The sequence below is a fragment of the Leuciscus leuciscus genome (genome assembly GCF_965113295.1).
Source record: "Leuciscus leuciscus genome assembly, chromosome: 9".
Classification (NCBI taxonomy): domain Eukaryota; kingdom Metazoa; phylum Chordata; class Actinopteri; order Cypriniformes; family Leuciscidae; genus Leuciscus; species Leuciscus leuciscus.
The window spans coordinates 10,824,169-10,844,644 of NC_138733.1; the positions used below are offsets into that span (position 1 = coordinate 10,824,169).

The following is a 20,476-nucleotide window of genomic DNA, read 5'->3' on the forward strand; positions in this document are numbered from 1 at the left end:
AGCTCAAACGTGCTGCGTAAAATGAGAATGATCCTCATTGGTTCTTGATGAACCTCAAACGTGCTGTGTAACACGAGAATGAACCTCACTGGTTCTTGATGATCCTCAAACGTGCTGTGTAACACGAGAATGAACCTCATTGGTTCTTGATGATCCTCAAACGTGCTGTGTAACACGAGAATGAACCTCACTGGTTCTTGATGATCCTCAAACGTGCTGTGTAACACGAGAATGAACCTCGCTGGTTCTTGATGATCCTCAAACGTGCTGTGTAACACGAGAATGAACCTCATTGGTTCTTGATGAAGCTCAAACGTGCTGTGTAACATGAGAATGAACCTCATTGGTTCTTGATGAAGCTCAAACATGCTGTGTAACACGAGAATGAACCTCATTGGTTCTTGATGAAGCTCAAACGTGCTGCGTTACACGAGAATGATCCTCATTGGTTCTTGCTGAAGCTCAAACGTGCTGCGTAACACGAGAATGAACCTCATTGGTTCTTGCTGAAGCTCAAACGTGCTGTGTAACACGAGAATGAACCTCATTGGTTCTTGATGAAGCTCAAACGTGCTGCGTAACACGAGAATGAACCTCATTGGTTCTTGCTGAAGCTCAAACGTGCTGCGTAACACGAGAATTAATCTTTCGTTCATCTTTGGAAGACTTTTGTTCAAAGACTTTTATATGTTCATCATACAGTATAAAGCGATCGAATCTCTTCAGTTTTATGATCTTTTTAAGAACTATTTGAAACGTCAAAGTGTCAGATGTGTAGCTGTCGATGGACGAACAGAAATCTCTCAGATTTAATCAAAAATATATTTATTTGTGTTCCTGAAGATGAACGAAAGTCTTACAGGTTTGGAACGACATGACGGTGAGTAATTAATGACATAATTAACATTGTTGGATGAACTAACCCTTTAAATAAGAGCAGTTTCTCTCTCAGGAAGCGAGGAAGTCAACCATGACGGGTCCTGATCCTGATCTGCTTGTTGCCGGGTTACTGGTTAAGGCACCTGGTTTTCTCAGAGCTGTGTGTAAAGCCAATGTCTTCAGAAACAAATGCACCGTCAAGGTTCACAGGGCAGCAATGCTTCACACGGGCCAACAAACACACAAAGGGTTTTGCTGAGCTTGGAAATACTGTACATGATATATGCAAATAGCAATAATTCAGTACCATTATACTTTACAGTACAAACCAGTCTGAAACCATGAGAACAACCTAAAGCTAACGCTCATATCTTTCAAATAAAAAAGGCTTATCCAATGCACATTTACTATCAAACCTGCTTTTGCATCAGGAGTTAAGAAAGCAATCAAACCGTTACAGGCTTGTTTACTCTCCGGAAGCTCTCTACAAATTCAAAGTCACCTTGTGCACATGCTAATCCACGTCTGTAAACACATTGCACTCACCATTTTGAGATTAACTACCTCATGAATGGCAAATCCGCAAAGTACCTCAAAGTGACCAGTTTCCACAAGACACTGCATGTAAACCTCTCTGAGATGGTGTACCAGCGTGGAGCCGATGTTGACATGAGCTTCATGCTGATGCTCGGAATAATCAGGGAAAACCCACCGATCCCAACGAACACCTGACGAACAACCTGGAGTCATCCTTCAATTTTACTTCCAGTAAAACAAGTATTTTCCTTCTTAAACTCTCACTGTTTATATCTGGTAATACTTAACAGTGGTTGCATAGGTTTCCCAGCAGACCCTGTAAAGACTACCTGAAAACCATACTTGAGAAAAGGTACAGATACCTTACAGCTGTCACGAATCTGGTCTGTGGCCTTCTGCCCGATAGCCACCAGAGGTCGCTTCTCCATCATATTGAATCTCACACCACACAGCACACTGGACTGCATTTCCCATCATCCATTGCACGGACAACACACACAGCTGATTACACTTATCACGCTCCCAGCTGAGAACTATCTCACAATCACTATCACCCAATCACACACTCTTTATAAGCCTTGGACATTCTCTCTGTGATCGTTGAGTATTGTATAGCACATATCCTAGCGACAGCTACTCTATGAAGCCCACTCAGTTGTTTTAAATCTTGCCTTGCCTGTTTTGATATCTGCCTGTGTTTCCTGGATTAACCCTTTGCCTTGCCCTTCGGACTCTGTTTGCCCCTCGTTTGGATCATTGCTTGTGTACCTGGATTATCTCTCTGCCTTGCCCTGTTGGATATTGTTCACCGATCGTAGACCCACGCTTGCCCTAGGATCTCTCTTGTGTCTTGCCCGTACCATACCTGTTTACCGTTGTCTGACCCTTGCCTGTTCACCATGTTTATAAATAAAAGCTTGCACATGGATCCGCACGCCTCACGTCTTGTTCGCCCTGTTACAGAGTACTCGACCGCACAAGGATCCAGCAACTTTTCAGATGGACATTTGTCAGGTATGGACACTACAAGACTATTGTTTGCCCTCAAACAAGGCTCACGATCACTAGAGAACCATATTAGTGAGTTTTTAGCCTTCGCTCATTATTCTGATTTACCGGACATTATCTTGATTGAGATTTTTTGTGATGGCATTAATCAACCATTGCAATCTCAGCTTAGACATGAGGGTCCACGTTCATCACTGAGTGCTTTTTTTGATTTTGCTTTGACTGTTGGCTCACTATTCACTGTGTGTGTCGCGGATGAGGATCACGTAATGCCACCCATCAGGCCCATCACCGGATTGGTCTCTGGACGTCCTAGATTAATGTCCAGCGTGATGGACCCACCGCTCATGTCAGCACGGAGGGCCAAGAAGATCGGCCGAATGGGGTCTCATCCTGCCAAAACCACCGTTCCAGAGTCTCTTTCCGTCGAAGTCCCTGCCCGCCAGAGCCAGTCGCCTGCCCGCCAGAGCCAGAGCCAGTCGCCTGCCCGCCAGAGCCAGAGCCAGTCGCCTGCCCGCCAGAGCCAGTCGCCTGCCCGCCAGAGCCAGAGCCAGTCGCCTGCCCGCCAGAGTCTGTGAGCGTCGTTCTCCCCGAGCCAGAGTTTTCAAAGCCCTCGTCGCTGGTCCCGTCCAGCACAAAACCCTCGTCGCTGGTCCCGCCCAGCTCAAAGCCCTCTTCATCGCTGGTCCCGCCCAGCTCAAAGCCCTCTTCATCGCTGGTTCCGCCCAGCTCAGAGCCCTCTTCGCCGCTGGTTCCGCCCAGCTCAGAGCCCTCTTCGCCGCTGGTTCCGCCCAGCTCAGAGCCCTCTTCGCCGCTGGTTCCTCCCAGCCCAGAGCCTTCATCGCTGGTCCTGTCCAGCACAGAGCCTGTGTCTTCGGACAGGATGGCCGCCGCCGAGCCTGTTCACGTCACGCCTGCCGAGCCTGGGTCTTATGACAAGATGGCTGCTGCCGATAGTGTTCACATCACGTCTGCCGAGCCTGTGTCTTCCGACAAGATGGCCGCCGCCGAGCCTGTTCACGTCACGCCTGCCGAGCCTGTGTCTTCGGACAAGATGGCCGCCGCCGAGACTGTTCACGTCACGTCTACCGAGCCTGTGTCTTCGGACAAGATGGCCGCCGCCGAGCCTGTTCACGTCACGTCTGCCGAGCCTGTGTCTTCGGAGAAGATGACCGCCGCCGAACCTGTGTCTTCAGACAAGATGGCCACCGCCGAGCCGGTGGTGTCTGTTCCTGAGCCGGTGGTGTCTGTTCCAGTTCCTGAGCCGGTGGTGTCTGTTCCTGTTCCTGAGCCGGTGTCTGTTCCTGTGCCGTGGCCGCCCGAGGGAAAGTCTCCGCCCTGGTCGCCCGAGGGAGAGTCTCCGCCCTGGCCGCCCGATGGACTGTCGTTTCAGCCCTGGCCACCTGCACGACCTCCTGGAAAGTCTGCTTCGCCCTGGGCGCCCGATGGACTGTCGTCTCCTCCCTGGCCTCCTGAACCGTCTGCTCCTCCCTGGCCGCCTGAAGGGTCGTCTCCTCCCTGGTCGCCTGCACTGCCTGCTCCTCCCTGGTCGCCTGCACAGCCTGCTCCGTCCTGGCCTGCCATCCTGTCGCAATCTCCAGGCCCTCTTCTGCTCCACGGGCCTGGCCCTCCAGCCCGCCCCCGGGTCTGCCTCCGCTCCACCACCCTCCTGGATTGTATTGGAGCGTCTGGAAGCCGCTCCTTGTGGGGGGGCTCTGTCACGAATCTGGTCTGTGGCCTTCCGCCCGATAGCCACTAGAGGTCGCTTCTCCATCATATTGAATCTCACACCACACAGCACACTGGACTGCATTTCCCATCATCCATTGCACGGACAACACACACAGCTGATTACACTAATCACGCTCCCAGCTGAGAACTATCTCACAATCACTATCACCCAATCACACACTCTTTATAAGCCTTGGACATTCTCTCTGTGATCGTCGAGTATTGTATAGCACATATCCTAGCGACAGCTACTCTACGAAGCCCACTCAGTTGTTTTAAATCTTGCCTTGCCTGTTTTGATATCTGCCTGTGTTTCCTGGATTAACCCTTTGCCTTGCCCTTCGGACTCTGTTTGCCCCTCGTTTGGATCATTGCTTGTGTACCTGGATTATCTCTCTGCCTTGCCCTGTTGGATATTGTTCACCGATCGTAGACCCACGCTTGCCCTAGGATCTCTCTTAGTGTCTTGCCCGTACCATACCTGTTTACCGTTGTCTGACCCTTGCCTGTTTACCATGTTTATAAATAAAAGCTTGCACATGGATCCGCACGCCTCACGTCTTGTTCGCCCTGTTACAACAGCGAAGATGACACCATTACAAGTTTCAAGTCACCAAGTATTTTACTCGTACTTAAAGGTATAGCGGAGGATTTTCTTTTTCCGGGTGGGTAGCCTATACTATTGGTCCACCTAAGTGTCAATCATTCTGGTGATATGTTTACGTAAGGCCGTCGTCCGCGCTCGTCCTTTCTGCGCATGCGCACTTTCAGGAGTATATGTGTATATTGAAGCTTGCCGTTCTCACCGGGTTTTTTCAAAATGTCTGAGGGTCGCAAGAGAAGTGTACGAATTGTATGACAAGAAGAGAAAGGCCTCTGAAGAAAGAAACAAGACCAGTGTTTTTGGGAGAATATTTCACACACTGGTGTGTGCTAAAAGCACAGGTTGGGCTTCCCACTGATGCCTCAGTCGCGAAGTTTCTACTCGACAGGTAAAGTTTGGCATGCTATTTGGAGAAATCCATTTAAAATCACTGCTAGTAAAAGTTAATGTAAGCTATGATTAGCGATGCTAGCGTTTAATAGGCGTTCCCTCTCGGGAGCAGGTGGAGTGTTGCGCATGTGCATTTTTTCAAAAAGTGGAGAGGGCGGTTCTTTCCTAAAATTCGGGAAAATCCTCCGCTATACCTTTAATGTAGGTTTAACCCTTGTGTTGTGTTCATATTTTTTGTTATTCAGCCAGTGTTCGTGGGTCTGGTGGACCCGCTGCATTTTGGGGTTTTTAATTCAACACAATCAAACAAATTTATGTTAAAATACTCAACAGACGTTTACTTCATCCCAATTACACGCAATATAAACAGCATATATGGTTAATATTTTCTCTTTACCTTTGTTAGATCACATTTAAGAATTGCAACCATGTAAGGGAACGGCAGGGGTAGAAACACAAAACTCCCTCTTGCACTCATACTCTCTCACACTTACACAGAATCTCTCTAGCACACACACACACACACACACTTGTACAGTGTGTGGTCATTGAAAATGTGTTCTGATATATATTCTTCACAGAAAATGAGCCAAGGCCAATGAGTCTGAGTTTGAACAAATAATTAATCGTATCATTTTTCTTTTGATAAAACATGAAAACGAGTCCTACAGACCTGAACACAATACAAGGGTTAAAGATGCACTAGTCCTCAACACCTGAGAGACATAGCAGTGAAAAGCAAGAAACTGTTGATTCGTGAGGAGAGCAATCACATGTTTATTTTCTAAAATCAAAATAAAACTGAACACCTCAAAATTGCTATAAATCAAGGTTCATATAACAGTCTCTTAAACGCCTACAAACTCTCAAGTCTCAGTTAGGCTCAAGTGCTCAATCAAACAAAAAGTAAAAATTAAAGTAAAATTAAAGATTCAAAGCCTGGTTGCACTGGATGTGCTGGTTTCGGCCTCATCACCGGCTGTAGTCATGTTCTCATCTCATACATGAAACACCTGTGATTTAGCCTGGTTAAAACCAGACCCTTCTCAGTTGAAACTGAGTGTAGGGTCTGGCGAAGCTATGTAGACAAATCATTTCCAAAGGGGCGTCACCAACCGACGTAGCTCAAATTCCTCTGGATAGTCATAAAACCAATCAGATCGATGAAGGAGATGACGTATGCTTCGAGTGTTGTTCTTTGCTCCGGTTTTAAGTTTAAATCGCTCAAAACAGACGCGATAACTGATTCGTTTATATACTGTCTATGATTCGAACGAGTGATGTTCCACGGCGGCATCCATCTTTGTAATGAAATCTCCTTCAGCGTCGCTGCGCTGTCGTCATCATGTAAATCCCTCCCCAAACGTTTCTGATTGGTGCCGTGATTTCGGCGGCACAGAAATGAGTTTGAATGGGCTCTTCTCCAGACTATCCTGGAGAGAGAATTAAAATTCGCCGGAAGTAGTCTGGGTTTTCCCAGGCTACCTGTGATTCACAACTACCTGCTAATACACTCACATTCACGTAAACTAGCCTTGTTGATGAGTTTGGGTGAGTACAGGCAAAACGCACAAGATATAGTTCCTTCAGTGACCTGTAGATGGCGATATTATTTTGTAACAGAAATAAACTGCTGCAGAAAAAGTTAGGTGCCATGCAAGAATGCGTCCGAAAACTCGGGCAGTGACTTGTTGCCTCGCTGCCCTATCAGGAAATGACTTTACAGGCAGCGTCTGCGCATTTCGGACAGTTTAATGATCAACAACAAAATGGAGCGAGCTTTGGTGAAAAGTAGTATTTTATAGTATTTTATGACTATAATAGTAATTTCTCACTAGAAATGACATCGTAAAGGGAAAACATTGATCAGAAATGTACATTTACACACAAACTGATGACCAGACGCAACGTTCAGACGCCAATTTTTCTTTTTTCTAGCTCAACTGTCACAGAATGGAACGCACAGGATTGTGGGATATCAAAGGTAGTGAAGGATACATCTATGTTGCCTTCAAATATCCATCAGATGAATGTCTCTCAGGAGACAGGAAGAGAAACTAACATTGCATTCGGACGTGCCTTGATGCTCTCAGACCTTGGAATACGTCCTCTTTTGGACGCAGACAAAATGTAACAAGTAACTGCATTATTCATCACAAATGTATTAGAGTAAAGAGCACATACTTATTCAAAAATGTAGTCAAGTAGAGAGTAAAAGTTGCTAATATCTTTGGTACTTAGTAAAGTATAGTAACTAATTATGACCGTCGCTAGCGAAAGCGGTCATATAGGGATTGGTTTTTTTTTTTTTTTTTTTTTTCATCTACTGAATTTTTCGTCAACGATACCAGGGACACCGAAACACCGGGGAACATGAAATTTGGGAACATGTAGCCCCACTAGACTTTTACGGAAAAATTTCGTTTGGTCCCCGGGGGCCACTCCCCCCCCCCCGCGCTGGGCCCCCCCAAACCCAAAAAATTTACATTTACATTTATTCGTTTAGCTGACGCTTATATCCGAAGCGACTTACAATTGCTATATATGTCAGAGGTCGCACGCCTCTGGAGCAACTAGGGGTTAAGTGTCTTGCTCAGGGACACATTGGTGTCTCACAGTGGATTCGAACCCGGGTCTCTCACACCAAAGGCATGTGTCTTATCCATTGCGCCACCACCACCCCGTGGAAAAAATGAATTTTTTCCTAAATAACTACCTGAACCGTGGCACCGAGGATGAAGAAATTTTTATGGTATGTTGGTCTTAAGGGCCCACATCAACCTAGCCCATAATCACTCATTTGTGATTTGCGCCCCTCCCATAAAAAATGAAAATGCAATATTATTCTGCTTTAATCGCCCCTATCTTCAGTTGAGATGTTCAGAACTGCACCATATTTCATGTGTATGATTAACTTGACATCCTCTGGGGGTATGCTAAGTTTCGTAGAATTTCATCCATGGGGGGGTATAAAATAAATTCATTTATGAGCACATTTAGTGACTGTACGCTCATCGGCCTGTAGATGGTGCTGTTGAGCGAAGGGTTGCTGGTTTAGGATGATACTGTCACACACACACATGCAGGAATACAAAAAAACACAAGCATGCACACACACTGACATCCACACGCACAGACACACACCCATACACACACACACATACAAATCCACATGCACAGACACACACACACAAACACACACGCGCACACACATGTACGCACGCATACATACACGCACAGACACACACACGCACAGACACACACATACACAAACACACACACATACACACACACACAGACAGACATGCACATACTACTACTTTTTTTAGGTATATACATAAACACGCAATACAGCCAAATTGCTCCACGTCATTTATTTTGTGGAAAGCCAGTGCAGGCCTGAGCGGCGGTCATATTTTGTACCGCCATGCGGTACATCTAGTTACATTTAATTTAATACTTTACACCACTCCCAGATAACTTTGTGAATTGCATGCTTGCCGTTTGTTGACCGCTGCAAAATTATATGTGAAACTGAAACACTTTTGTAATCACTCAGGATCTGCTAAATATTATTTATTTTTTATTTTTTTTACAAATTACTACAATCTTATATGCAGTGTTGAGGAAAGTTACTTTTAAAAGGTATCCAATATTACAATATTCTGTTATGGAAAGTAATGTGATGCGTTACTTTTTCTCACCTGGGCTGGGCTTGCTTGAATTTTTATTTTAATATTTGAATTAAGAATTACATTTTTTATAATAATTTGTTTTATAACTTTTAACTTTCACTTCCAGTTAATTTTTCATTTTTACTTCCAATAAAACAAGACTTTTCCTTCTCACACTCTCCTGTTCATGTGCAGTACTTACTTATTTACAAATACAAGATGGAGGCCATCTTAAGAATAGTATTCAAAACCCTATTCTGAAATTTGCGTATAGGGCATTTATCACCTGAAAAGCAGCAGAGCATTATGGAAGCGAATTACAGCAGTGACGAAAATGAAAAGCTGAGCAGTCAAGCAAGAAACACTGAACATGCCAGAATCCTCTAACATCCTCACCTTCATGTGACTTCCAGAGGAGATGTAGCAGCACAAATGAGGATAGCTTTTCATTAGAGAAGCGTTCCACTATGCTGAGCTGCTTTGGTAGAAATGATGTCCGGATTACGGTGGTTTCTATTGAATTTTGCTGTTCTCAGATTCAGAGAGCGGATGCATCTGAACCTGAATATAGTTGTTATCATTCAAAACACAGTTCAAAACATTTCTAACCTTCAGAAATATACAGCAATACACAATGGGTTGGACCTTCAAGCAGAGAGAAATGATATGATTGGCTGACCTGTTGACCTGTTACATAATCCTCCAATCACAGACCAATTAAACAAACATGCATCTTAGAATCTGGGAACAAACTGGGCACAGTTTCAGAAACACTTGATGACCCTTCATCATGATGCATGAAGTTCATTCAGATTTTAACCGGCTTCTATGTCTCATTGGCAGATATGTCTTCAGCTCTGACATCATCGCAGGGGTTTGGGGTAATGAGATGCTAATCAAATGAAGGCATCAATCAAAAGCGTGACTTTGACAAATTGCACTATTCGCCCTGAAGTGGAATAAATCGGAATTAATTGATTTCAGGCTCGGAGTTTGTAATGTTTGCGTGTCACACGGACAACCTTGGTGTGTCTTTGAGACTATAAAGATGTATTTCACTTATGGACTGAAACCCCATTAACAGGGCCGGCGCTAGCCATTTGGGTGCCCTAAGCACAAATGCTTGGCGGTGCCCCCCCAACCACCCACCAAAGAAATAACAATCATTCAGAATTTCTTAGTTAGGTTCTCTTTACTTCCAAAATAACTGCTGCAAATAAATAATTTTACATTAACAATGCCACCAAACATGAAAAGAAATAAATAATATAAAGGTTAAAATTATAAATACCAAATACCACCACAATTACTAAAAACACAGATTTGGAACTGAACAATGTAAACACAGAAAGTTAAAAGTGCAAAAAAAGTTGAAAGTGCAAATAACAGTATAAGCATGAATTTTAAAGTGCACATTTTAAACTGCAAATAACCATACATAACTGCACAGTAGAATTTACTCAACAGAGGGACTACATCTCTATAAAGAGACCATTCTGCTATTCTATAGAACTATATTAAACATTTTCACTACCATCAGTTGTCAGAGGCCCTACAGAGGCACACGCCTACATTTCCTAGCTGCAAAATCAGCTATCAGGTCATCATATGACAGTTTCTGAGCCACGTCCCCATTGATGCTGATGACAGCCAGGCCACTTAAACGTTCCTGCCCCACTGATGAACGCAGGTACGTTTTGATGAGTTAAGTTCTAAAGTTCACCTTACCAAGAGGCAGATAGACATTGTATTGAAGCGAAGAAATTACAATAGGGAACGTTTTGCACTAATAGCCTATGCACACATCTGTAACGTAATAGCCTACCTAGGGGGAAAATTTGCTTTATTTGTCATTCAAATATGACGATGAGGACCCCAACGATTGGCCTTCCTTTCCTTCTCAAACAAACTAACTGCATCTTTAACAGCCCAAGTTTCAAAATTTCCCGGGGGAGAAACCCCCTGGACCCCCGTTAAAATAAAAGACTCAACATAAAGCCCCGGATCTTTTGCACTACTAGCGACGCCCCGACATGCATACACGCAAGGGCTACAAAACTAACATTTTTATTTAAAACATTGTCTTACCGGCAAGCGACGCGCGAGCATCATCCCGCTGTCTCTTCTTTTTTCTTTTTCGCGCCCCCGACTCTTGGTGCCTTTTCGAAGCCATGTCTGAGGTCGGTGTCTGCCAAATTATTTGACATTGATTGAGGCATAATCGAACAGACCACTGGGAGGTGGGGAAGGGGGGCACCAGAGGGAGACTGGCACAGGAGATTCACCTTTTTCTCGACTAATTTGGTCTAGGCCTATATTACTTTTGTATTGCTTTTGTATATTAACACGCTTTAGACATATTTTATTTGTTATTTATACTAGTAGCCTATTGTGATGATTTTTCACGACCCAGATTTGTTGGTGCCCCCCCAAGTACTTGGTGCCCTACGCGCAGTGCGTGATGTGCGTGTGCGGAGCGCCGGCCCTGCCCATTAACATATGAAACAAATGCACAAATTCTACTTAAAGCTGCATAATACAATGCATCTTCAAATAAATTGACAGGGCAATGGGGCTAAAATGCCACCAATATTAATAAAAATGCTTTAAAAAAAACAAGATATGGTGAAAGACTAAGTCTCCGTATAAGTTCTTGTTTTTAATACTTATAAGCAATATCACACAAGCGAAAGTGCTGTGTTCCCGAATATCAGCACCTTTGGAAATTTAAAACAACAATTCAATAAACAATAAGTTAATAGGCTATTAGGAGACTTACATTTTAGAGATAATATTGTCCGTTTTTCCTCTATTTTGCCATCGAAAATAGTTCCAAAAAGTAAAGCCATTGCGCGTCTCTGAGCAACACAGTTTCAGTTTCGTTACTGAATGAATCCGTGTTTTTGAACGAATCGGTCTAATGAGTGACTCGCGACTCACTCAGTCACTTTGTCCCTGAATGAATCATCCGTTTTGAAAGAATCGTTTGACTGAATGGTTCAATGATTAACTCGTTAAGGCAGTGATTTGCCGCCACCTACTGGCGGGTTTAGAATCATTTCATTTTAGCTGAGGGACTGAAGGACGCAAATGTAAAGCTGTTTTTGTTTTCAGTTGTGAATGTAACAACAGTTGTTGTTAAAGAGATAGAGTGCTTTTATAAATAAATTATAAGATTGAAATATGAGATAACAGTGTTTCTCTGAATGTTTCTTTAAAACTGGCCTGCGAATTGCAAAGGCCGCTTCTAAACGCAAGGTCTGCATCTGAACATTCCTGATGGCAATATCAGTCCTTCAAACCCACTAGCGCCACCTATAGTTCAAAACCTCACACACACTACTGGTCAAAAGTTCGATCAACCTTGGTGAGCATAAGAGACTTATTTTCAAACATTAAAATAAAAAACATCTTAATTATTCCAACCGTTTGACCAGTAGTGTAGGCTTTAACTTTTGAATCGAATGGCCTAGAAGCAAAATTGTGATTTTTGGTGAAAGCCATCTTGATCTTCCTGAAATCTGTGTCATATAACCCTGAGACTGTGCCAGTGTGTTGCTGTGAGAGTTGTGGACGTGAGTGTTGAGTCTCAGAGACGGACTTCACTGTGATGTGAGCCAACAGCTAAAGCAGCGAAGGACAAAGATGCAGTTGTTCCCTTCATTCATTCAACATCCCACTATCCCACATGACTGCATCACAGTGTGTGTGTGTGTGTGTGTGTGTGTGTGTGTGTGTGTGTGTGTGTGTGTGTGTGTGTGTGTGTGTGTGTGTGTGTGTGTGTGTGTGTGTGTGTGTGTGTGTGTGTGTGTGTGTGTGTGTGTGTGTGTGTGTGTGTGTGTGTGTGTGTGTTTGATGTGTGTGAGACTGAGATGTCTCTGTTCTGGGTACCTGATCTCTAGAACTGGCCAATAAGATGCTTTAAGCTTGTTCTGATTAAAAATACAGAATAAACAGAGAAATTAAAATCTAATCTAATGCAGTTAAACAAGCTTTGAATGAAATAACAGCATCTAATTAATCTGATCATAAACATCACAGGGATGCTTTCCAAAATGCACTGAATATCACAAAATGTTTTGACAAAAACATGGTCATATTTCACATAAAAATAAACTAAAAGAAATAAGTACCTATTTTGCATAATGGAAATAGAGACTTATTTATTTTCATGACAATATAAAATATATATATTTATTTATTTTATTGTAAAATTATAAAATTGTATTCATAATTATATATTTTTTTATAATTATTTATGTATTTATATTAAAATATTTGAATAGAAAATGATTACAATATTAAATATATATATATATATATATATATATATATATATATATATATATATTTAATATTGTAATCATTTTCTATTCAAATATTTTAATATAAATACATAAATAATTATAAATAATTTTTATAATTATGAATAAAATTTTATAGAATAGAAAATGATTACAATATTATATATATATATATATATATAAAATAAAGAATTATTATTAATGCTGTTCTGCAGCAATTATCCTACTGTTTTACATTAATGAGAATCTAGTTGGTGTGACACGTGACCTGGACATAAATCCTTATACTTTTCTAGTATCTAAAACTGTTTCTAGTCTGTGTAAATAAAATGTTAAACACTCTAAGTAATAAAATCCAACTTTTCACATCCTCTTTTGTAAAGTCACTTTGGAGGAAAGCATTTGCTAAATGCATAAGTGTAAATGTGAATGTAAATAAATGTAGTCAGCATCTCATAATCAAACTGTTAGTAATATATTCCTCATTGAAACATCCTCGCAGAGCTTTGGCAGGGTCAGTCCGAGGGTCTCTGAGCAGAAAGCAGATTAGCCCGGCGTGTTTAACATGCTTAACAGGGACGATTTCTCAGTATTACCCAGCGACTGGGTATCTGACCCAAAAGCTGAGAGGACTAATTGAAACGCTAACCATATGGAGCAGATTAAAGTTTTGCAGAGAAGAAAGATTAGATTCGACCTCAGACCAGGAGAAATTATAACAGCGGATTAAACGCACAAAGAACATTATTAAAGGCTTCAAAGAAACATAATCAGCCACCTCTGGTATACCAATCCATAAATCTCAATTGTTATTTAACAACCACACTATGTTGTGAACAACATCACACAATCTTTACAACTCTGAGGTCAACCGTCCTGCTGAGTTTTGCCCCAAACCAGATGAAACTCGCCTCTCTGAGCTCTCTAGTGATCCTGAAGACCTTGGCCATGTCCGAAATCACACCTTTACCCTTTAATAGGGAATTATTTGAGGGGACATCCATTAGTAGTGGTTCCCGTAACCATAGTGGACGTTATCTAGTGCATTCATTCAGTCCAACAAACGATGTACACTTAACAACTAGAGAATACCCATAATGCACTGTAAGGGTCGTGCCGAATTGGATGCCGATTGAACCGAATCTTCCATTTATTTTCCAAACTGCTGGTCCAATGTGCTATAGCGTTATCATACATTGCTTTTTAATTGATTATTAAATTGTTTAATTAAGGTTTGTGCATGCCAGTTTCCATGACAGAGTTCAAGATAAATCTTTTCATTACTACTGGAGCTGCCAGTTTGCTTAATTTCAAATGATTATTAAACTGCAAGCACAAACTATACAAAAGCAGCAGCCGTCAGTGTCTGAATCCACTCACTCGTTTTCATTCACTCCCTCAAGTGGACTTTAATAGTGAACTAATGTATAGGGAACAGTGAATGAGAGTATAGGAGGCGGTTTCGAACACAGGTCTTGATTTCATTAGGGTTGGAGCTAAACTCAGGAAAGTGGACCTCGAGGGCCAGAGTTGAGCTTTACATTAATTATACATTACCAAACTTACAACATTCATACACTGGACTGCATTAATTAAATCAATAAAAACAACAACAGATCATAAGAAGCTGTTAGATTAACCTGCATTTTAGCATATCTGTCCAGATCCCGCTCTCTCTCTCTCTCTCTCTCTCTCTCTCTCTCTCTCTCTCTCTCTCATAAAACAATAGGATTAGATGGAATGAACTGGAAAGTCCAATGAAAATACTGCAGCTGGAAGCATCACCTCATACATGCACAAAAGAGGTACACAAATTAATATTCTGTCATCTATATAGTTCAAATTGTGCTTCTAGAAAATTATTAAAATAAATAAATAAATGAGTGTGTAATCATAAGACTTAACATATTCTGATTCTGCTGCATTAGATTCCAAATAGACGGATTTAGTTTTACTGTCCCAAAAAAAAAAAAAAAAAAAAATTGTGTCAACGACATTCTACCTCTTTTGCAATTTCCGTTATTGACATTTATCACCTCAGGATTGTTAAAAAAAAAATTCTAATAAGAAAAATCATATGCATTCATACGTGATGACCAAAAGTTAAGTTGCGTCGGGTCAGAGGTCACTCTACCGCTGGAACTAGACTCGCACGACTGTTACCGGAAGCCAGAGATTACAGTTTATAAAGTTATAAATATGGATATTTTTCTTACAAAAACGCACCGCTTCGCTTCAGAAGGTCTTTATTAACCCCCTGGAGTCGTGTGGATTACTTTTATGATGGATGGATGCGCTTTTATGGGCTTCAAAAACTACCATTCACTCCCATTATATAGTTTGGAAGAGCCAGGATTTCTGATTGTGTTTGGCTGAAAGAAGAAAGTCATATAAACCTAGGATGGCTTGAGGGTGAGTCAATTATGGGATAATTTTCGTTTTTGAGTGAACTAAACCTTTGAGAGTCAAAAAAATACTTTCATACGGATAAATAAGGGACCACTTTTATCGCATAGAAGCTCGAGTCACACGAATTAAAACCTAAAGAAGTTCTAATGCAATGACAATTTTTTGAGCAACTTCAAGTGTCCAGAGTTTTGGAGACTCTGAAATGGCCAAAATGAAACAAATCATCATAGTCCAGAAATGTTAATTCCACACACAGCTGTTATTAATGAAGGGCTTTGATACTCACCGATTCTCAAGACCTGCTGCGCGCTGAGACTGACCTCTGCCATCAGACACAGCAGGATGAAGCTCACACCTGTCCCCTTCAGCATGGGACACCTGCAGGAGACACACTCAACATACATATCCTTCTTCTTTGTGTATCCATACAGGAATGATTTCCATCCGAGCAGCATCTTTCCACTCACTCGTACTGGTGGGAATCACCCATCCTCACATCCATAGGTGCTAACTGGGCATCACTTTCCAGAATAAGTCATCCCTTCCCGCGGTGCTTTCAGGACATAGTGGCGTTTCTGACAGCCAGGGACCGCGCGACTCCCAGTCCGTGCGCGCGAGCTCAATTGAGGGCACTGGCGACTCTCTGATCCGCAAACATGGATCCGTTGTGAAGATTAACTTCAAATCTGGCAGCAGTCGACCTCGACAACGTCTTTGCTCTTTGGTACACCGAGGAAATGATTAAATCTTGTGCCGGCGCTCTGATGGAAACGCACATCTGCCAGCAGATTAAATACCCGTTTATCTGTCACTCGCTGTCTGTGATTTCGCCAAAGGGGAAGACACCTTATTCAACAGCAGTTAACCCACTTTTAATAATACTTTTTTTTTTTTTTTAAATCAATCGCAATATAAAAATAAATAAATAAACTAAAACGACCAGGTCAGAAGTGATAAGCAGCTGTGAGAAGTTTGTGTGTGAACTAGGCTAGTGGTGGAGATTTGAGTCATTCCAATGATTCAAATCTTAAACAAGCTCAGTTAAAAAAAAGATTCGATCGGATTGATCAGTGGTTGATTTCGGAATAGCATACTACTCTTACTATTTCTGCTAAATAAAAATATGGCAGTGCAATTTCGGTAGTGTACGGAGCCCCTACAGGGACATGGTGAAGAAGAAAAAAATAAGATGGGAGGAAAAATTATGTGGCATCGCTTTTGCGTTCTTTCGCAAATGTTTTGCGTTCCCTGAGAAACTTTGCGTTCGTGGGCAAAATATTTGCGTTCCCCTGAGAAACTGTTTGCGTTCCCTTGAGAAACTTGCCGTTCGTTCATAAAATGTTTGCAAAATGTTTGTCCACCGAAAAAAGCTAACGCAAAGTTTCTCAGGGGAACTCAAATATTTTGCAAGTGAACGCAAAGTTGTTTCTCAGGGGAACTCAAACATTTTGCAAGCGAACGCAAAGTTTCTCAGGGGAACGCAAACATTTTGCAAGCGAACGCACAGTTTCTCAGGGGAACGCAAACATTTTGCAAGCGAACGCCAAGTTTCTCAGGGGAATGCAAATATTTTGCGAACGAACGCAAAGTTTCTCAGGGGAACGCAAACATTTTGCAAGCGAACGCAAAGTTTCTCAGGGGGACGCAAATATTTTGCGAACGAACGCAAAGTTTCTCAGGGGAACACAAACATTTTGCAAGTGAACGCAAAATTGTTTCTCAGGGGAACGCAAACATTTTGCAAGCGAACGCAAAGTTTCTCAGGGGAACGCAAACATTTTGCAAGCGAACGCCAAGTTTCTCAGGGGAACGCAAACATTTTGCAAGCGAACGCCAAGTTTCTCAGGGGAACGCAAATATTTTGTGAACGAACGCACAGTTTCTCAGGGGAACGCAAATATTTTGTGAACGAACGCAAAGTTTCTCAGGGGAACGCAAACATTTTGCAAGCGAACGCCAAGTTATCAGGGAAACGCAAATATTTTGCGAACGAACGCCAAGTTTCACAGGGGAATGCAAAACATTTGCGAGAGAATGCAAAATCGTTGACTTATTTTTCCTCCCGTCTCATATTTTTTTCCACCAGGGGCTCCGTAGTAGTGCATGGGTCATTAAATCTTCACTCAACCGATTCTTTTGAACGAGTCGCTCGCAAATGGAACACAATGGAACACTGTCCCAAATGGAACACATCATATGTACTTTCGGTCTTGTGGACTTACAAAGGCTGCATGTGTCCGTTAAGTCCATCAGACCATCAGCGAGCTCAGCAGCCCGACAGTCAAAGTGGCATTACGTCTTGGGAGTGCGGACTCGTAGGAAGACAGTGAGTGTTTAGGGTGCCATTTGGGACAGGGCCTCTGAATTCGGAAGTGAAGAATGAGCAAACGTGTACATTTTAACCATTTAGTAGCATGCCTTTGCAAATGAGGAAACATTATTCTTAATCAAAATGCAGTCTACGTGCCATCTAGAGAAGGAGTAAGTATAAACATTTTTCCCCACAAATGTCAACAAACAAAATTCATAATTTTGTCCTTTATTTTATCAACTGGACATGTATTTTATTAAGCAATAGAAAACCCCCGTGAATAATCTATTTCTGTTTTGGACATCAATAGGCCTAAAGGTCCCATCACACAAATAACGATAACTATAGTAGCATACACAATACTGTTCTGTTCAATCTAAAGATGAGTTCACACCAGTAATTACCGTAATAACGAGATTACGACTTGTAAAAAGGGTTTTCGCATCCTCATAGAACTTATAATTACAACTGGCCATTTTCTGTGAGTGCCCACATAACCATCATCTCTCGTTTCAATTTGGCACTGACAAGTAATTACCATAGAAGTGCTTTATTCTGAGTCCGATGACGTTAAGAGCACCAAAAAGCCTTCACATGCTTGTAGAACTTGTAATTACAACGTGTGAACTCGTAATTTTGACCTCTGCAGATTTAAGGTGTGTTTGACTTGAAGCAGCGCTGTGCAGACCAATCGGTGTATGATACCGCGAGAGCGATTCGAAGGCATACAGAACTTTTTACGGCAGTTATGTAACAAACATAAGAGTAGTTTGTCGCTTTAAAGGTGCAGTATAATATTTACAGCTAGGGGTTGAAATAGCTACTGCAACCCAATTTTAAAATATTTGAATTTGGATTCCTTCCCCCTCCTCAGACTCGACGCTCACGTGGGTTGCCAGATTAAGGACACGCAACAGGAACAAGCGCTATTTACAATAGAAGGCGACAAGCCGTAAAGTTGATGAGTTGAATTATACTCGTTTTAATAAGCCTTGTTCATAGAGCTTTTTTTTGATGGATGCAGAGGTTTTTTAGGTCGTGTAGAATCTGCGATCTCTGACCCAGTTTGTTTGCTGGCTTCCATCTCAGTGTTTTCCACCAACTGGCAACCCGGGGTGTCGAAACATTATTGGTTAAATTTGCAGTGGGCGGAGTCACACAGACCTAAACAAAAACAAACATTCTGACACAGAACACACATTTCAAAGCAGAATAACTGGCTGTAGAATTGTTTTCCATAGAAACAAGTATGTGAACTTATCCTGTTTCCTAATTATCTGCAATTATGGCATTTTTATGCTTTACTACAGTCAAAAAAACAAACAAACATAACATACATATGGCACCTTTAAATGCTTGAGCTCTTTAAAGCAGGATGGATTCTGATTGGCTGTCTATGTTTTTATGGTTCATCAGCTGAAAAAAAAAAAAAAACTTTTTGAAAGTGATTCATCCACTCTGGATCTGGTTTAAGAGGTGATTGCTACCCGTATCCTTTAGGTCTTTGTGACAGTGGGTTTATTCGGCATTAGAGGGATTACAGAGACAGGATCTGGATCACAGATCATTTAGAGAGGGAGGATAGCCTACAGTTCAGCCCCTGTAAACAGAGCCATATAAAGCATGACGCTGGTTAATGCATTTACAGGATGATTTACTCTAGAGGTGTTTACTCTGACAACACACTCGCCTATAAATTGTAATACATTTTTTGTTGTCATTTCTTTATAGTTCAACAAAGGGAAGAAATCTCTGTAAGCTGTTTTGCAATACATCTTACAATTATCAAAACTACAAAAAAAAAATAGATGAAATCCCCAATAAGCTACACTTGTAAATATTAGGGGGGTTAACTACAGTAAATGCTCAGTAAGGCCATCTACTGGTTAATCCTCATAATGACAATGGAAGGTCGAGGCAAGTTATCACACTTTGAAAGTCAAAAACAGCCTATTACAGGATTGCAATGAAAGGTGAACAAACACACACAAAAAATGAATTGTCAAACCATTACACTCAAGATAGCTGAACTGAGACAGACTCTGTGACAACTAGACACATTTCCTATATTTAATTTTCTCTCATAAAGTCACAAGTGAGGGAAACAGCAGAGACTTGCATATAAAAATGTACACATTTATAAGTGGCAATACATTACAGTCTATTAGTCCCCTGTCTGCTGAAAAGAGAGAACCATGGGATATTTGCATGAATATCTCTTCAAATGTTGTCATATCCTCCGCTCCAGGACAAACTCACAGCTGTTTATTTAGAGAATAACACACCTCTTCTTAACTGCCAGCAAATATCATCCCACAGGGCTAAAACCGGTTTGATGTGCTGTATGCGGATTCAGTGTTTGCTGTCCACACGCCTCAGTGAGAAACAAAGGTTGTTTATAAGAGCTGGATTCATAACTAACAATCACAGCTTTGAGTTCATAACTTTATGTGCATCCACTGACCGTTTTATGGAGTTCTCCATCCGTTAGCTTTCGCATTCGAGGGCAGTTGCTCATCTGGTGCGGGACCCTCTGTTTACTACCTGCATTCTGACATTTTATCTCATGGGACAAAGACTCTGGAGCTGCAGGAAAATGACACCATGACAGTCTCAAACCCTTCAGTAG

General features: G+C 41.8%; 1 protein-coding gene across 2 annotated transcripts in view; it reads right to left on the reverse strand.

Annotated features, from left to right (window-relative positions):
• Positions 1–19,602, reverse strand: part of grik1b (glutamate receptor, ionotropic, kainate 1b) — a 48,752-nt gene extending 29,150 nt beyond the window's left edge. The window contains exons 1-2 of one of the 2 annotated variants that reach the window (XM_082179969.1): positions 16,004–19,602; positions 15,823–15,914 (exon numbers count right to left, since the gene is read on the reverse strand). In XM_082179969.1, coding sequence (XP_082036095.1) covers positions 15,823–15,914; positions 16,004–16,038 — 127 coding nt within the window. In that variant the 5' untranslated portion in view covers positions 16,039–19,602. Of the gene's footprint in view, positions 1–15,822 lie in introns of both variants that reach the window. The other variant, XM_082179968.1, reaches the window with a different exon arrangement.
• Positions 19,603–20,476: the final 874 nt, after the last annotated feature.